At 35.1% G+C, this 16354-nt stretch overlaps 2 protein-coding genes across 2 annotated transcripts in view; one reads left to right on the top strand and one right to left on the bottom strand.

Annotated features, from left to right (window-relative positions):
• LOC117108626 (pirin-like) overlaps nt 1-9686 on the top strand; it is a 28823-nt gene extending 19137 nt beyond the window's left edge. Inside the window, exons 2-9 of the mRNA XM_033250718.1 lie at nt 435-463; nt 989-1091; nt 2492-2627; nt 2964-3244; nt 3796-3925; nt 4930-5012; nt 7610-7676; nt 8112-9686. Of these exons, the coding sequence (XP_033106609.1) occupies nt 435-463; nt 989-1091; nt 2492-2627; nt 2964-3244; nt 3796-3925; nt 4930-5012; nt 7610-7676; nt 8112-8230 (948 nt within the window). The 3' untranslated portion in view covers nt 8231-9686. The remainder of the gene's footprint in view (nt 1-434; nt 464-988; nt 1092-2491; nt 2628-2963; nt 3245-3795; nt 3926-4929; nt 5013-7609; nt 7677-8111) is intronic.
• A 426-nt stretch (nt 9687-10112) lies between these two features.
• Nucleotides 10113-16288, bottom strand: LOC117109401. The gene is made up of 5 exons (XM_033251749.1): nt 15858-16288; nt 14017-14119; nt 12517-12731; nt 11565-11845; nt 10113-10708 (listed from the first exon to the last, which is right to left on the bottom strand). Exons 1-5 carry the CDS (start codon nt 15948-15950, stop codon nt 10618-10620), a joined length of 783 nt encoding a protein of 260 aa, XP_033107640.1. The 5' UTR covers nt 15951-16288; the 3' UTR covers nt 10113-10617.
• Between the last annotated feature and the right edge of the window lie 66 nt (nt 16289-16354).

Here is a 16354-nt window from a genome sequence, read left to right as displayed (position 1 = left end):
GTATTGAATCTGCTGTTAAGTTGTTATTTAATTTTGGCGGCCATTTTAAAAAGCGCCCTCAATTGCCTCCCGAAATCTTCACATTAGCTAGTTATACTTTACTCCTATCATTACATATTCAAAAGTTGCTCAAACCTACCTCTTCTGTGCTTATTTTACCCATATATATGTAGTTTATTGGATTTTGGCGGCCATTTTGAAAAAGCGCCCTCACGCGAAAGTTCTCAGATTACACCCCTTTTACCTCACATATTCTGATTCCCCATAAAAATCTGGTCTAGAAAAACCATATGAGAATTTCTACCTCTCCAAGTGGCACCTATCTCAATTATAGCCTGGTCTATACTGGAATCGGAATCAATACATGTAACAAGAGATAAGAAGGTAGTTTCGGCCATTTAGCTAAGCATGTTACTTATAGGCCTAGGGCCTAGGCCCTAACTAAGAATAAGATTTCTGGCGGGTAAGCTAGTAGGCCCTGGTCCTACCCTACGCCTAGAGGCCAAGTGCTTAGGCCCCTAGGCCTAGTAGTAGGCCTAGGTTTATAAGTTATACTAGATCTACCTAGCCTCTGCTTTTTAAACGACAGATTAGGCCTAGGTGAACTGATTCCTAAGATCCTTGGCTTGGCCCTTGGGGAAAACACAAAGGGTTTTTTTTTTTTTTCCTTAATATTTATCTAGCCTAGGCCAAAACAAGGCCCTCCTTCCTGGCCTAGCCTATCTGGTAGGAGGGGTAGGCTTTAGAAATTGATATCAGCATCAGCTTTTCTGCATTTTTTCCAGTCTACATTCATCCTTATGGATTTTAGGTTATAAATTGGCCTATACATTTTATATTTATAAATTTATAAATGTTTTATTTCATGAGACAATACATACAGGCGTGAAACATAAATAGAAAGTGGATGTTTATATATGCATGAGAATCTCGCATTTATGAGTGAAAGCAGGTTTATTACTCAAAACATACTTTTTTTTTGTTCTAGATCATATTGGACCATGTCACGACATATAGTTAAGAGAGTGCTCAGTGTTGAACAAGCAGAGGGAATGGGAGCTAGAGTGCGACGCAGTGTTGGACGACCAGAGGTAATTTGCGACAGCTCTGCCAATACCCACCGTTTGTCGTAATTTCTGTTTTTCGCACAAGCACCCAAAATGTTTGAGAATCAAAATTTTCAGCATTTTCTGGTTTTTGCAGTCTATAATAAAAGATTATTGAAGAACATTTTCTGCAAAATATCAATCACTAAATGTAAGGGAAAAGTATATATTAAAATTCTTTGTAAAAAAATAGAAATCTTAATAATGAACTAATTGATTTTGGAATATTTGGAAGCTGTTTTCTCAAAACCTACATGGCTGATATGAATTAATTATTCATAACTTGACTAATAATCAACCAATTTCCACAATAGGATACTCTATACCAAAAACTGATTTTAAAATTGTTTCACCAAATGGCTGGTTTTTGCCAGAGCTGATGATATTTACAGTATAAATAATTTTGACATTAATAGTTATTGGAAATTGTCTAAGTCTACATTTATCATTTTGTTTTGGTTACATTTGAATTTTAAACATACTTGAACCAGCTGTCATTAGAAAATGGTTAGGTGTGGGGTGGAAAAGGGGTTGCCTATTTCATATATTATTTTTTACTATTAGTAATAATTTTATTACAAGATTTAAAGACAATAGTCCCACCTGTGATAGAAGAAAACAAAAATCATAAAAATCAATTTTTAGGTTTATATATTAAGTAATTTAAATTTACTGTATAAACTTAAAAATTGATTTAAAAAAAAACATTCGCTGGAAAAAAAAAGTTTGCTGCAGCTGGATGAAGTGTCTCATTTTGCAAACTAAGCTTTGTCCACAGTTATCACATTTTAGTAACAAATGTGTGTGATGTGCCCATATATAGATGTGATGATGTCATATTGTCTAAGTCTACATTTATCATTTTGTTTTTGTTACATTTGAATTTTAAACATACTTGAACCAGCTGTCATTAGAAAATGGTTAGGTGGGGGTGGGGTGGGAGAAGGGTTGCCTATTTCATATATTTTTTTTTACTATTAGTAATAATTTTATTACAAGATTTAAAGACAATAGTCCCACCTGTGATAGAAGAAAACAAAAATTATAAAAATCAATTTTTAGGTTTATATATTAAGTAATTTAAATTTACTGTATAAACTTAAAAATTGATTTAAAAAAAAACATTCGCTGGAAAAAAAAGTTTGCTGCAGCTGGATGAAGTGTCTCATTTTGCAAACTAAGCTTTGTCCACAGTTATCACATTTTAGTAACAAATGTGTGTGATATGCCCATATATGGATGTGATGATGTCATATTTCACCCAAAATGGCCATATCACAGTTATTTGTCATATGAAATAGTGTGGACAGTGGTTTAGGTTGATTGTGAACTGTGTGTAAAACCTTCATGCTGTTTATGTGAATGAATTCTTGCTTTTTGTGTAGCTTCGAAACCTGGATCCATTCTTATTGTTAGATGAAGGACGAGTCAAAAAGCCAGCTGGCTTCCCAGATCACCCTCATCGCGGATTTGAAACTGTAATGGCATTTGTTTTAACCTCTACCCTGTTATCATTTGATTGTATAATCACATATATAGATAAAACCAGCTTATATTTTTGTCTGAATTTATTTTCGTGTTAGAAAGCCAACACTCTTTGCAGGATTTGGGTAGGATCTTTGTTCGCTACCAATTTCAGTATCCAAAACCTTACATACTACAACTTTGAGAAGCATGATGGGAGAAGAAAACGGAGTATAGGCCTAAGCTTGAATTGCGCTGTGATTGTGATAACGCAGAATGGCTACAAACTGTTACGGATTGCTAAACGTATGCGTACACATATTCGTTAGTGTGTGAAACCTCCCTAGTGTGGTGAACAGAGCTTAACTAACAAAATCCTAAGACACATTAAAGTTATTTTCAAAGAATTTTTTATTTGCCACCATTCTTCTTTAGTAGGATTATTTACATTTACTTGTTACCTACAGTGGATGACAGCAGGAAGAGGTATAGTGCATTCAGAGATGCCTGGGTCAGATGAAGAAAATCATGTTTTGCAACTGTGGGTGAACCTTAGCAAAGAATTCAAGATGGTTGAACCACATTATCAAGAGCTGTTGAGCAAAGACATTCCAGTCGCCACGAGGGATGGTGTCACTGTTAAGGTTATCGCTGGAGAATCTTTGGGAAAGAAGGTATGGTATTGTGCAGGTACAGCAGTGACAAGGGGGATGGTCAGCCAACTCACATTCTTTCCCTCCTCCCCCCCACAATTTTTTCAAAATTATTATTAAAAAAAAATTGAGAAAAAAATGAAAATTATTCAAATTTAAGTGCCATTTCCTGCCATCTAGAGGTGCCATAATTATTACATTTTCTTCCCTTCGCCCCAACCATGGTGGGACTGTGGTGGTCTAGCCTCTCCTTCTGTAAAAGTTCCTCCCTTGGCCCCAAGGCGTGGATCCAGTTGGAGGAACAGGTTCACGCCCCCCTTACCCGTTTTGCCACTAAATATTTAAATTTCAATGCATATTAATGTTGTGTATTGAAATAGGTGCTACTTATCTGTTCTGAAAATGTTGTAATCCCCCCCTCCCCTATTTGAAAAATTCTGGATCCGCCCCTCGCCCTTTATTTTCAAATACTGGATTCGCCACTGAGCAGTACTGCATTGCGACAACATCACAAGCCTGCAGCCAGAATTGTAAAGAAATAGAGTATAATAAAGTTAATTTTTGTTTTTCAGTCACAAGTTCGCACTCGTACACCTACAACATATCTGGATTTTAAAATTGCAAAAGGTGGGGAAGTTAGCCAAGCTTTACCAAGAGGCTGGACTGCGTTTGCTTATGTGCTTACAGGAAAAGCTTGGTTTGGTAAGATCATATTTACTTTGTCTTTTGAAGGAGAAAAGACCAATTCAATTTAATTCTAATGTAACTATGCATCACAGGGTAGGGATGTTACTCCATTAAGGTCCAAATAACCCGCCAATCCCAATCATGTGGGGAACTATGCCTTACTGGGTAGGGGGAATCACTCCAATATGGTACCAATGACGCGTATACCCTATGCATCCCGGGGTAGGGACGATACTCCAATAAAGCCCTAAAGACCCTTATACCCTAGATGTATTTAGTGGTCATGTATATGACCCCCTACCATTCTTTTAAAAGAGTAGGGGGTTACCCCAATGCTGTGGTTCATTTCAGGCCTTATCGGAATGATGTGGTCTTAAAGCCTCCCATAGGCAATGAGGTACAATGGTGCTCCAACCTTTACCTTTCTTTTTGCCCTTTTGTAAAAGTGAATTTTTAAATAATACAGTATTTTATATCAGAAAATATGTAAATTAATTTTTTTATTTTAAATATGTCAATACTCTATATTTTTGTATATTTTTTATTCTGTAGTAAATATATATTTTCCCTGACCCTGACTAATTGCAGTAGAGGCATCAATGAATTGAGATTTGAATTGATGGGTGGTACCAGGGCCCCCGTTGGGGATAGCTGCCCCACCCCCAATCAGAAAGAAAACCCACAATTTGTGGAGGAGGAATACAAAATTATGTATTTTCTACATTTAATAGACTCTAAATAAATAAAGCTTTTAAAACCCATAAATTGCACACATTTTTGGAGGCTTCACCCTCTCGACCACTTTCAAATATTTTAAGTGACACCCAACCGCACTCACTTTGCTCCCGTCAGGAACATCGGACCCCCGTCTGGCAAATCTTAGCACCACCTTGATTGACGGTGCTGGTTTTTATTAAAACATTTTCTATTTGCTGGACAATATATTTTATAGCAGAAAATCTGAAATGTTTCGTTTATAATATTCGCAATTTTCATCAAGTGATTTATTTCAATGTCAGGGGAAGGAGAACAGTCACAAGTAGGAGAAGCTCACCACACACTGGTTCTAAGTGATGGTGATCACATCACAATTAATAATAAGGTAAGATGGTTTAAAGACTTGCCTTAGTTCCTCCGGATTTTTGAACTAAAATTATGGGGCTTTGCTTACTTCCGGGGAATCCCCTTTTTAATTAAAGGGCACATAGAAATATTATTAAATTATCACTTCTGCCTGCATCAAAAATTTGGGAAATATTGATGCGGATTAACAATTTTTTTTTTTTTTGCCATATCTTTATTTCAACAGCATAAAGAAAACAATGCAATTTGTGACAGGAAATACATTTACTTTAAAAAAAACAATAAAATTAAATCAGGTTTTATACAATATTTACAATATTCATGCCAAATAAAAACAGTCCCTCCCTCATCGATAAAAAGAAAGCAATATTCTATTGTTGCGATTAAAAAAAAGGAAGAAAAGAACCGCCAGCCCTCTTAAAAAAAAGAGTGATAATTCCAATTATTTTTTCTATAAAAGGCGATTTTTAGGCAATGTATGAAATTCAAGGCCAATGTTTGATCTTTGTTTTTTGCGTAATTGTAATCGTGCATAAACTAGAGGTGGGCTTAAACCTAAAGCCGGACACTGACTGCATCGTACTACGGTCGTACAACCCTAGCACGACGAATCCACTTTTGCTTCCGGCGAGCGATAGACGACACGTCGTCTGCTGATTGTTAGTGGCAATCTGAACGGATCCTCATTAAAAAGACAGTCCGTAGGTTCCGCGTCTTCGCGTGTGATCTTCATCACATTGCCGTCGCGTCGCCGTCGTACGCACTGAGTAACCAGCTTTAGGTGAACTACAACAGGACGCACATCTCGGGACATCAGTGGTTATAACTCTGGCATCGACATTCTAGGCGCTAGGCGTCCCTACCCGGTTAACATTACAAAAATCGTAAATTTTCAATTGCTCTAACTTTTCATTTTGTTGATCAATTTTCCGCATAGACTAATAATTGACAGCTGTACTCGCAACTAGTATCGGATTGTCGATGCCACAGTAAAGATCAAAGGACTGTACGCACACGCTGTGTTCGAGAGCGGAGATGTGCGTCCTTTTGTTGAATTGCCTTGACCTAGCGAACTATGATATTTTCCCCTGAAAATGACAAAAAAAAAAAAAATCATTGAAAAAAAATTACTTTTTCTTGTTGCAGTAACATACAAATATATAACTTGAGCATGGAAATTATTATATTAGGAAATGTGTACTGATTTTTATACTGGATAATAACAAAAATAATAAAAACTCTTCAAGTGACTGGAAGTTTTTCATTCATTTTTGTAGTAGATTTATGGGTAAACTTTTTAAAGTTGATTAATTTCTATGTTGAAGTTGATCATTTTTATTTTACTTTAAAATGAGCAAGTTAATTTCATTGGACTAAAAGCATGGTTATTACCAGAAAACAAATGTTATTTAATTTCGTTTCATATTAGATGTAAAATTATTATTTTCTTTCACTTATAAATAGCATTTAGTTGGTTATCATTGAGATACGGATGAATACAAATTAGTTATTGCTGATTTTCAGAATATTTCTATAAAAGGCCTTGAGCTGTGTCAAAACTATCACATTTTATGTGACAAAAAGCTGTTGTATGCCCATAGTCATGATGCACCTATATATGGTTATGATGTGATGTCATCATGGCCATATTTAGGCATATCACATGTTTTTTGAATATGATTAAGGCAAATTAATATACAGTAGTAGCACAAAACGAGCTCCCTCTAGTGAAATTGCCATTAATCATTATGAAGCAATACGAATGATGGAAAATATGAAACTTACAATAAAGGTGGTTTATAGTTTAGGGCATTGAACATGTTTCCCCAATCAAGTCTGTCTTACTGCCGGAGTAGTTGGGGGTCGCTAGTGGTATATGAACCTTGTTAATTGACATGTCCATGTCATCGATATATGCAACTTTTAAACGATCTACAAAAATTGTATCGCCCCTTCCGTCTAAATCTACGGTACAGGTGAAATGTTCATCACGATGGGCCATTATACGACTGTCATTGGCTCGTGATTCTGTGGAGAATGTGACACCATGACATGCGCAACAGATTGTTTTAATCCCATTCAGAATGCCACTGTCAACCTGCAGACGCCATTGCGTCGCCTGGCGCTCCCAGGGAGCAGAGTTGGTTTAAGAAACACAATAATGTTTTGGATATCGTAACGTTACCATGTTTTCCTACTTGGAGGTTAAATAATTATTTGAATTTGAATTAATAACTTACTACGAAGTTTTTTAGCTCAAAGAAAGAAAGATTCTCCTGCACTAGAGCTCTGGACCGGGATTTATCAATCTCAGCTTAGCAAATGTCTTAAGTCAAAAAAGTTGATGTCCCCAAGCAAATATCCTAAGCTGATTTATCTTAGCAAAATCTTAGCTTGAAAATCGTCTTAGATATCGCATGCGTTCAGTCAACACTCTAATTTTATGCAATTTTTAAGCTAAAGCAATATTAATAAATCTGACTTAAGCAAAAAAATGGACTTTCAGTATTAGACGAATTTAAGCTGATTTCTAGGTTGATAAATCTGGCCATTTTGAACTCAAAACAAACACTATAGAAGATGATTAAAAATGGTATAAAATTGTTATCTTTTTAGGATGAAACAGACTGCCATTTTGTACTGATTGCTGGGCGGCCAATAGGGGAGCCAATCAAACAGCATGGTGAGTGATATTTGGTAATTTATTCATAAGCGTTTAGCGCAGTGTGTAAGGTGTTGGGCTTTCAATCGAGTGTTCGAGACCGATGCTCGCGTCACCCTATTTGTGTTCTTGGACAAGATACTTTATCTGCATTTGCCACTCTTCACTCATTAGTATAAATGGGTACCTGGTAGGAGGTGGAAGATTCAGAATGAAATTAAATCAGTTGTGTTGATAGGATGCATAATTAAGAATAGAGGTTCAACGTTTTGTATGATTGATTCTGTATACATTGAACTGTGAAAAAAGCACCTTAAGCTGTTTTCTGGATGTGTGTGCTATATAAATCCTATCCTAAAAAAATGAACTTATTTCAGAATGTAACAGTGGTGGGTAGACTGATATATTGCACTATCGTTACTAATCTAGGACCCATTTATTATAATTTTTAAATAGGGCCGTTTGTGATGAACACTAATGAAGAGATTCAACAAGCTATTGATGACTATCGCAATGCACGTAATGGTTTTGAGAAAGTACTCAACTGGAAGTCAAAAGCAGGAGGCCGTTTTTAAGTTCACATATTTGTGTTCACTGTATTCAATTTTTGTTTGAGTAGTGCATATAATGCAAAATTCCTGGGGTAGACGCATATGCCTTTATATATATTTTCTGTTGGCTTGCAATATTAGGCTATGTTCAGACACAACAATTTACGCTAGCGAATGTTAATCGAGTAGTGTGGATTTGTGTGTGGTGTAAAAGCTGGTGTCAACATGCAATAACTGGCGTACGATAATCCACCAACAGACCCCAGATTAGCATACGCCACTGAGTTATGACAGTCATGCATCAGTGATTTTGAACTCTGCGATGATTTGACCAATCAAAAAGCCTTATTTCAGGAAATAAAATGCAGAACACAAATATCTTAATGCTTGTGTTGCGTTATTCACCCAGTCTGGACATCTCACTAGGTATGCCATGGATTAACGTATGCTCGGCATTAAATGCTGTACATCTGGCATTTCTCTTAGGTCTGAACGTAGCCTCAGATAAATATAATTATGAATTCTGTATAATAAATATTTAATATTTTATTAGTGATTGATTGCAATATGATAAAATTAGTGCATAATTATGAATTATGAATTATAAATATTCAATATTTTATTGGTGATTGATTGTGACATATGTATTTGCTTATCAATTGTACAAGTAGATAATGAAAAGTATAACCTATAGATCTAATACTTTGTTGAACTATGAAGCGGTTTGGCGCAGCGAGAACGGTTTGGTTTCCAAACCTCAAGGTTAGGGTTTAATTCCCTCGCTGTACATTTTGTGTCCTGGAGCAAGGCATGCTATCTGCATTGCTATTCTCTACCCAGGAGTATAAATGGGTACCTGGTGGGAATTGCCTGCTCCTGAACTGTTTACCAGCAGCAACAATGTGGGCCCAATAACTAAAGAAAAAAAAAGCGCTTTGTATCTGTAAAGAAAAGGCGCTATATAAATAATAAAAATAATGTATGGTGTATGTTAGATCTACCTCATTACAGAAGTGCATTGGAAAAAATAGAGTGAGAGAAATCGTTTATAAATGTAAATTTTTGGAGCTAGTAGCAGAAAATCAATGAGATTTAGATGGGAAAATATATACCAAAAATAAATGTGTAGAGAATAAGATATACATTAATTTTAATTTATTCAGTTATAAACATAATGTTTCCCCATACAATGTTTTAATAGCTTGAGCTTGGTTTCCATACAATCGCTACACGGTATCGCTTTCGGTGATGCTGATCGGTCGGTCGAATCGGGGAGCCTTCCCAATAACGTCAGGGACTGTTCGCAGTACAACGATTGCACCGAACACACTAGCCACAGTGTAGCAATTTTATCGAAACCAGATTTTAGATGAAAAGAATCAGCAAACAATAATTTATACAAAGTTAATTTTGGGGAACAAATAAGGATGGCCTTAAAAAAACTAGGTTCTAAACACTTTTAGAATCTTCCATCAATTTCGCTGATGTGTTTTTTCTAAGATAGACTGCAATCAGGGAAATTTTGTATATTGAACTTTTGGTATAAAATTATATATTACATTACATTCATGATAATGCCTATATTTTTATTTAATGTGGGTTTGTACAGTAAATGTAATAAATTATATATATGTTATAAATATTGACGATTGTTAAGTTTGTTCTTTGAAAGTACTTGCAACATCAGTAGATATAGATATCCAAAAATATATCTGCTCCACAGTACATTTAATCTGGTGTAAGAATCTTAGTCTCAATAAATATTCAAAAACTGTCTTCCAAACCCTGTCCAGACCATCAAATTGCATTTGACAAAAATGATGACATCACATCATGACCATAATAGGCACATCGTGACTATATATGAGCATACAACAGTTGTTTTTTTTAACATTTGTTTTTTTTTTTTTTTTTTTTTTTTTTTTTCACATAAGATTTGACTGTCTGGACAGGGCTTAATATACATACAGTACTATATTTACAATATGGCTTTATTTCTTAGTATTCTTGTATCAAGTACCACCGTGTTTGCACCAATGGTTTTGGTATCGATCGTATTGCAGGTTTTATCATCGTTAGCATTTTATCAATGGTTACTTTTGTGGTTAACTTGTAGGCTACTGGGCAGAAATATTTTTTCTTAGCATACAGGTGCTTATACCAGGTACCACCACCATTATTTGCATCATTGGTTCTGGTATCGATCGCCGTGTTATAGTTACCATTGTATTAATGGTTACTTTTGTGTCACCAATAACTGGTAGGCTACTGGGCAGAAATCCTGTTTATTAACTCACTGGTGCTTATACCATTCACCACCATATGCGCACCATTGGTTTTGGTATCGATCGTTGGTGTTGGTATAACGGTTATTGCAAGTTAGATTATCGTTACCATTGTATTAAAATAGCTCAGTATTTTGTTTCACATTTACATATTCTTGAGTTGAATATTAAACCTTCATTGCATTGAATTGGTCGACATTCTCCATTTTGGACACATCTGTAAAATAAAATTACACAATGATGATACAAACGATGTACATAATGTTTATGATAGACTGAAATCCAGTCCGTCGACATTGTCTCAATCAGTGAACAATATAAGAAGTGTTTTTTTTTTTTTTCAGTGGCGTTCTATATTACTTCTTTGCGTTGCATATCTTTATCCGAGTCTATGACCAATCAAAATTCAACATAATAAAAAGTTTCTTTGATATGAATAGACGACGGTGGCGCTCTGCGGAAGCTTCTAACACTAGGGAAAGTCAGTAAATTAAGTACTTGTGGCAAGCCTATGTATAGGCCTATGCATGTACATGCATAAAGTAATCTATTTTGTATAAATGTACCTTCCAAGCAAACACAAAACTTATTTCAGAACGTGATGTTGGATTCGTCGGCCGAAGGTCGTACGACCTTCGTGCAACGCGGTGAGAGCCCTGCTTAACGTTATAACTAACATACAATATCATTATTAATAATTCAATATAATATCTAGAATTGAAGATTCTAGATGGATGGCTAGCGCCAGAGAAGTAGTTCTAAATAAATTAAGAAGTCAGTTATATTTAATAGGTAAATAAATTGTTATGCAATTTAGAGATGTTAGATAGTAGAGTGCATCTGATCGGAGTTTTGCAAAAAGTTAATATTTGAAGGGTCGGCGATTGATGACGGCAAACATGAATTTGTGCATGTTTATAAATGATGTATCTTTTAAGGTGGGTCCGTAAAAGAAGATATAGTAGAATATATTTTTATCGTAAATATACATCTATTATAAATGTATTTATTTTCCCAATGCTAGAATATTTTATGAATTGATAATTTAGAAAAAATATTTGAATTACACTTACTGGCAATGACTTCCTCCCATATATCTTTCGCCGTTTAAAATTTTGTTGCACCTTTTTTCTTCTAACTGTTGGTCACATGCACATTCGCATGTTTCTGGATCTTGTATAAAGGGCGCCGCACATGGCTGACGACAGACGCACTCATCTCCGGACAGCTTCTTGTGTGCAGCACAGGCTCTTTCGGGTAATACAGTTTGCCGACATGCACATTTTGTATCTGATACTAAATTTATGTTCTGGAAATAAGGTGGTTTCGCTGGATCACTCAAATTCGTTAGAACCTATGTAATGTAAATAGGGTGAAACAAAAGTACCGAAATATTAAAACATGTTTCAACCTGCCTGCACCGTGCCATCTTTTGTACCCTTTGTTCTATATAGAGTCATGGGTCCCGGGGCGAGAAAATTTTAGTGGGTCTCGTGTCAATAAGTTTTAATTAGATTTTAATTTACCTGCAGCTTACTCATAATTTATGATTAACTTTAATGTTTTGAACGTCATATTCTTAAAACAAAAAATTAAATAAATAATAATCCTATAGTATGAACGTGTTTAACGACTTTTTATTTTGGACATCGATTATGATAATTAAATTTATCAATATTTCATGGCAATAAAATCTGTTTCAATAGTTATACAAATATATGTAACAAATATGTCAAAACAATTGCTAAATTGAATTTTACCAAACGTAATCTAGCATTATGTATACATAAGACATAACAGGTGTTTTACTTCAAAGATTTGCTATTCTCAATGCAAATGTACCCCGTCTTTCTTTGACAAATTTAAAGCATTTTATAGTATTGAACCTCCGACCTCAAGGTTTAAAAGCAGAACCGCAGCCGCTCCGCCAAAACAGTGGATCTAGAAGGTTCTCCAGTGAGCCATGTGATCTTTGAACCCCTGCAGGACCCCCACCAATTACTGGAGAGATAATAAGCAACATACCTTAATAGAAACATTTCTTCTCTCGACGGCAACACATACTGATACAACACTCCCGCAACATCCGCTTCCTTCACATCTTTGGATCAGTTCACATTCTGGATATATACTATAGCCAAATTCCCTTACAACGTTAAGTTCCTGATATATGTTGATGAGTTTTAATCTTGGCTTGCCGCAACTCGTTCCCGCCATCCTCATATATAGATCGTTTAAATCTGTAATTATCATTTATTATTAAGAATATAATAGTCAATTATTATTGTTATGACATAATAATAACATGAGCGAAAATGTACAACATAACGTTGTAGAACACCCGATACAGCCACTATTACTCGTCTTGAGAGCCAATTCACCTGGAAGATGCTCTGCAGACAGTAAAAGGCCTGGTACATAGCACACATGTTTGTACTGAAGTGTACAGACGTCTCAACCATGTCACCTCGCTCGAGCGCGCACGTGTCATGTGCTACAACCGCGTTAATAATCTATTTTTGCAATTTCTATTAAACTCTTGTCATTATATATAATTTTATTTTGTATGCATATCACGGCCTCAGGGGAGTACAATCCTAGTTTGTCCTGGAGCCCGGGATTAGATACTGTCGAATTTGAACTGAACTTGTGAAATTGAGATTTGGTTATGTCAGAAAATATAGTTAAAACTTCGTTGCAGTACGTTTGCAATGTTATTTTGTCCACAATTAAGTTATAAATACGTACAAACATCTAAAGTTTTGGAGATATATTGAGGAAACATTCACTGAGAAGTAAAACCATTTGTTTTGAATGTATTTCACGGCCCTAGAGAAGAACAACTCTGTGTTGATCTGGGCCTCCGTGGTTAAATAAAGTTGAACTTACACTTAACTTGTGTAAGTGAGATTTGGTTATGTCAGAAAATAACGTTAAAACTACGTTGCTGCAAAGTTTAAAATGTTGTTTTGTGCAAAGTCGGTTATAAATACGTACAGATATCTAAAGTTTTGAAACTACATTAAACGACTCACACATCTGAGGTTTTGAAGGTATATTGAGGAAACATTCTCTGAGAAGTTAAATAAAGTTGAATTTAAACTTAACTTGTGAAAGTGAGATTTGTTTATGTCAGAAAATATCGTTAATTAAAACTACGTTGCTTGCAGCAAAGTTTGAAATGTTATTTTGTGCAAACAAAATTAGGTTATAATACGCACAAACATCGAAAGTTTTGAACCTATAATATTAAAGAAACAGTCTCTGAAAAGTAACACCATAATATATAATACGTATTATAGGCCTAGTCCAATGTAATTTTATTGCCAATAATACAACTGGTAACATTGAAATTTGACTTCCTCGGATACAAAAATTGAAGGCACACAAATGACATTAATATAAAAACACAATATCAACATAAAACATTAACAAAGACATAGAAATGATAAAAAAAATACGACAAAAATGACATTAAAGTTGTGTCAGTAGTCTTGTATAATAAGTATGGTTGTATCTACGAACCTTTCTGCTGTGAGTAAACATCTAAAGTTTTGCGAATCGTGACCGGTGGAATAGTTGCACGTTCTTCCAATGTATTGCTGATATCAGCTGTTTTAGTTGCACGCTGTAAATTACAAAAATAAAAATTATTTTAAAGTCTTAAAACGACGACCATTGACACACATGGTCTTTGACGTAACTGTAATTCCGCCAAGTTTATTGGAAAACATAATAACTAAAGTAAAGGTTCATCAGGAGATTTAGGTGAAGTAGTCGAATTTCATTTGGTTTTGTAGGTTGGTTGGTGGAGACAATAGACTCGATAACGATGCCAAATCGATAACCCAGATTCACTCTAAATGTGTTATCTATCTGTAACGATATGGTTTCCTAATAGATATTCAAAAGCAGGGATTTCAATCGGTAAAATAATAGTGCCGCTAATCGGAAGAACTTGTATTCAATTAGATGTTGATATAGATCAATTTCATATTGTCTATATTGGATAGGAAATAACGACAAGTTCAAAAGGCTATGTGCGCTTCTGAAACACACGGTTCACTAAACAACAAGAAGCTTAATCATAGGCCTATCATTGACAATAATTGACTAGGCCTATTTTCCTTTTTTTGTCTAGTGGTTTATTTATGGGACCGCTCTGAAGGGGTGGGGGGAATCAAATTTTTATTTATTTTAGTTTAAATCTTCGAACACCAGTGACAAATACATATTATTAGGCAGAGACTGCAGGTAGAAGACATAAGCAAACGTTTTTTTTTAAATATCATCAAGGGATCTGCTTACACAATCTCCGTCTACAAAGACAACTACTGCCATAAAATATATTTTAACAACTACACAGATATAAATAATATTATAAAATGTTGACAATATTCACATTTAATGAGCAATTAGCCGTGGTGATATATATTTCAAATGTATACATTCATATAAGAAAGTATAATACATACTCCAAGTATTGAAATACACGCCATCGTGTTGGGATTCAATATTTCGACATTAATTATGTCATCATCGTCATTCCTGATGATGACATAATTAATGTCGAAATAGAGATGAATGAAATTATAGCAACTTTGTTCTTTTCATAAATAAGATAGGTAGGCCTATACTAATTTTTACTTTAATATTTCAATGTTGCTTGATCGGAATTTTAAATAGATACCACTGTAATATGTTCCTTTGTATCCAAGCCATTTAGTAGTCTGGACTTGATATGTGGTAGAATTAATATTACATCATAACAAGTACAAAACGGTTTAACCAAATATTTATTTTGACCAATAGTGGCGGATCCAGGAATTAGAGGGGGCCCAGAGAGGGATTTTGACAGATGGAGGGTCTATACCACATCAGTCTCATCATGGTTGGGCTGAGGTAAGGCTGATGTAAAATGCACGATTATGGCACCTCTAGATGGCCGGAAATGGCACTCTCAGACTTAAATTTTGAAAATAATCTTTTTTTCCACAATTGTTTACAATTTTGAAAAATTTAGAAGGGAGGAGGGGGCGGCCGGCCCCTCTTGAACCCGGCACTGATCATGTTTTAAACTATTCGACTAAATTTACTGTTTCAAGCCCTGTCCAGACTATCAAATGTTATTTGACAAAAATACGTGACATGCCTAAATATGGTCATGATTACATCACATAATGACCATTATACAGGCACTTCATTACTATACACGGTCATATAACAAATTTTTTTGTTTTGTTTTGTTTTGTTTTTTTTTCTTTTTTTTTTCAAAAAAATGATAGTCTGGACGGAGCTTTACATTTTCAAAGGTGCTCTGGTATCAGTTTGATTTTAGATTGGTTATTACATGTGTTTAAACTTACCGTATACGGAAGGCCAGTTTCTTGAATTGGATTGCACAAAACGGCATCAAGGATGATACAGACGACTACGAATTTCATCGATTTCTTGAACATGTTTGCTTGATAGAGTAATCTGTGCTATAAACAGCTCCAAAAAAAAAAACAAAAAAAAAGAAAAACCGATGGCTGTGGAAAGTGCTATTTTTTACAGAAGATAAAGTATAGATTATAGCGTTTCGTTCGAAGTAACAGAATTTACGTAATATAGACCTCAAAAAGCAGTCGATATGTGGTACAGAGTTAGCAAGAGAATCCAGGGTGTACATATATTCTCTATTTAAAGCTTCCGATTTCAATACAGCTCCGGTAAGAGGAAGTTATAATGAGATTCTGGCGGATCCTGCGGTTCTTTGGTGTTTTGTGGCTTTTCCGAAACCTCCGCGACATCAAATGGCAGTTACATTAACATCCAATCCTTCAAACGCGAAAGAGAGGCTGCAGGTGAGAAATCATGAACC

This window comes from Anneissia japonica, unplaced genomic scaffold (assembly GCF_011630105.1).
Source record: "Anneissia japonica isolate Jap-2015-1 unplaced genomic scaffold, ASM1163010v1 scaffold26_len2425191_cov177, whole genome shotgun sequence".
NCBI lineage: Eukaryota > Metazoa > Echinodermata > Crinoidea > Comatulida > Comatulidae > Anneissia > Anneissia japonica.
Note: the sequence above shows the minus strand (reverse complement) of the source record. Positions and strands in the feature narration are given on the sequence as shown.

Bases quoted from the DNA above. Each gene is read 5' to 3' on its own strand.
- LOC117109401 (XM_033251749.1), bottom strand. From the start codon at position 15,950: ATGTTCAAGAAATCGATGAAATTCGTAGTCGTCTGTATCATCCTTGAT. The intron at 12,732-14,016 runs GTTCGTAGATAC...TGATAATTACAG, and splicing joins TGTTTACTCACAGCAGAAAG to ATTTAAACGATCTATATATG. The intron at 10,709-11,564 runs GTAAGTGTAATT...TTTATTTTACAG, and splicing joins ATGGGAGGAAGTCATTGCCA to ATGTGTCCAAAATGGAGAAT.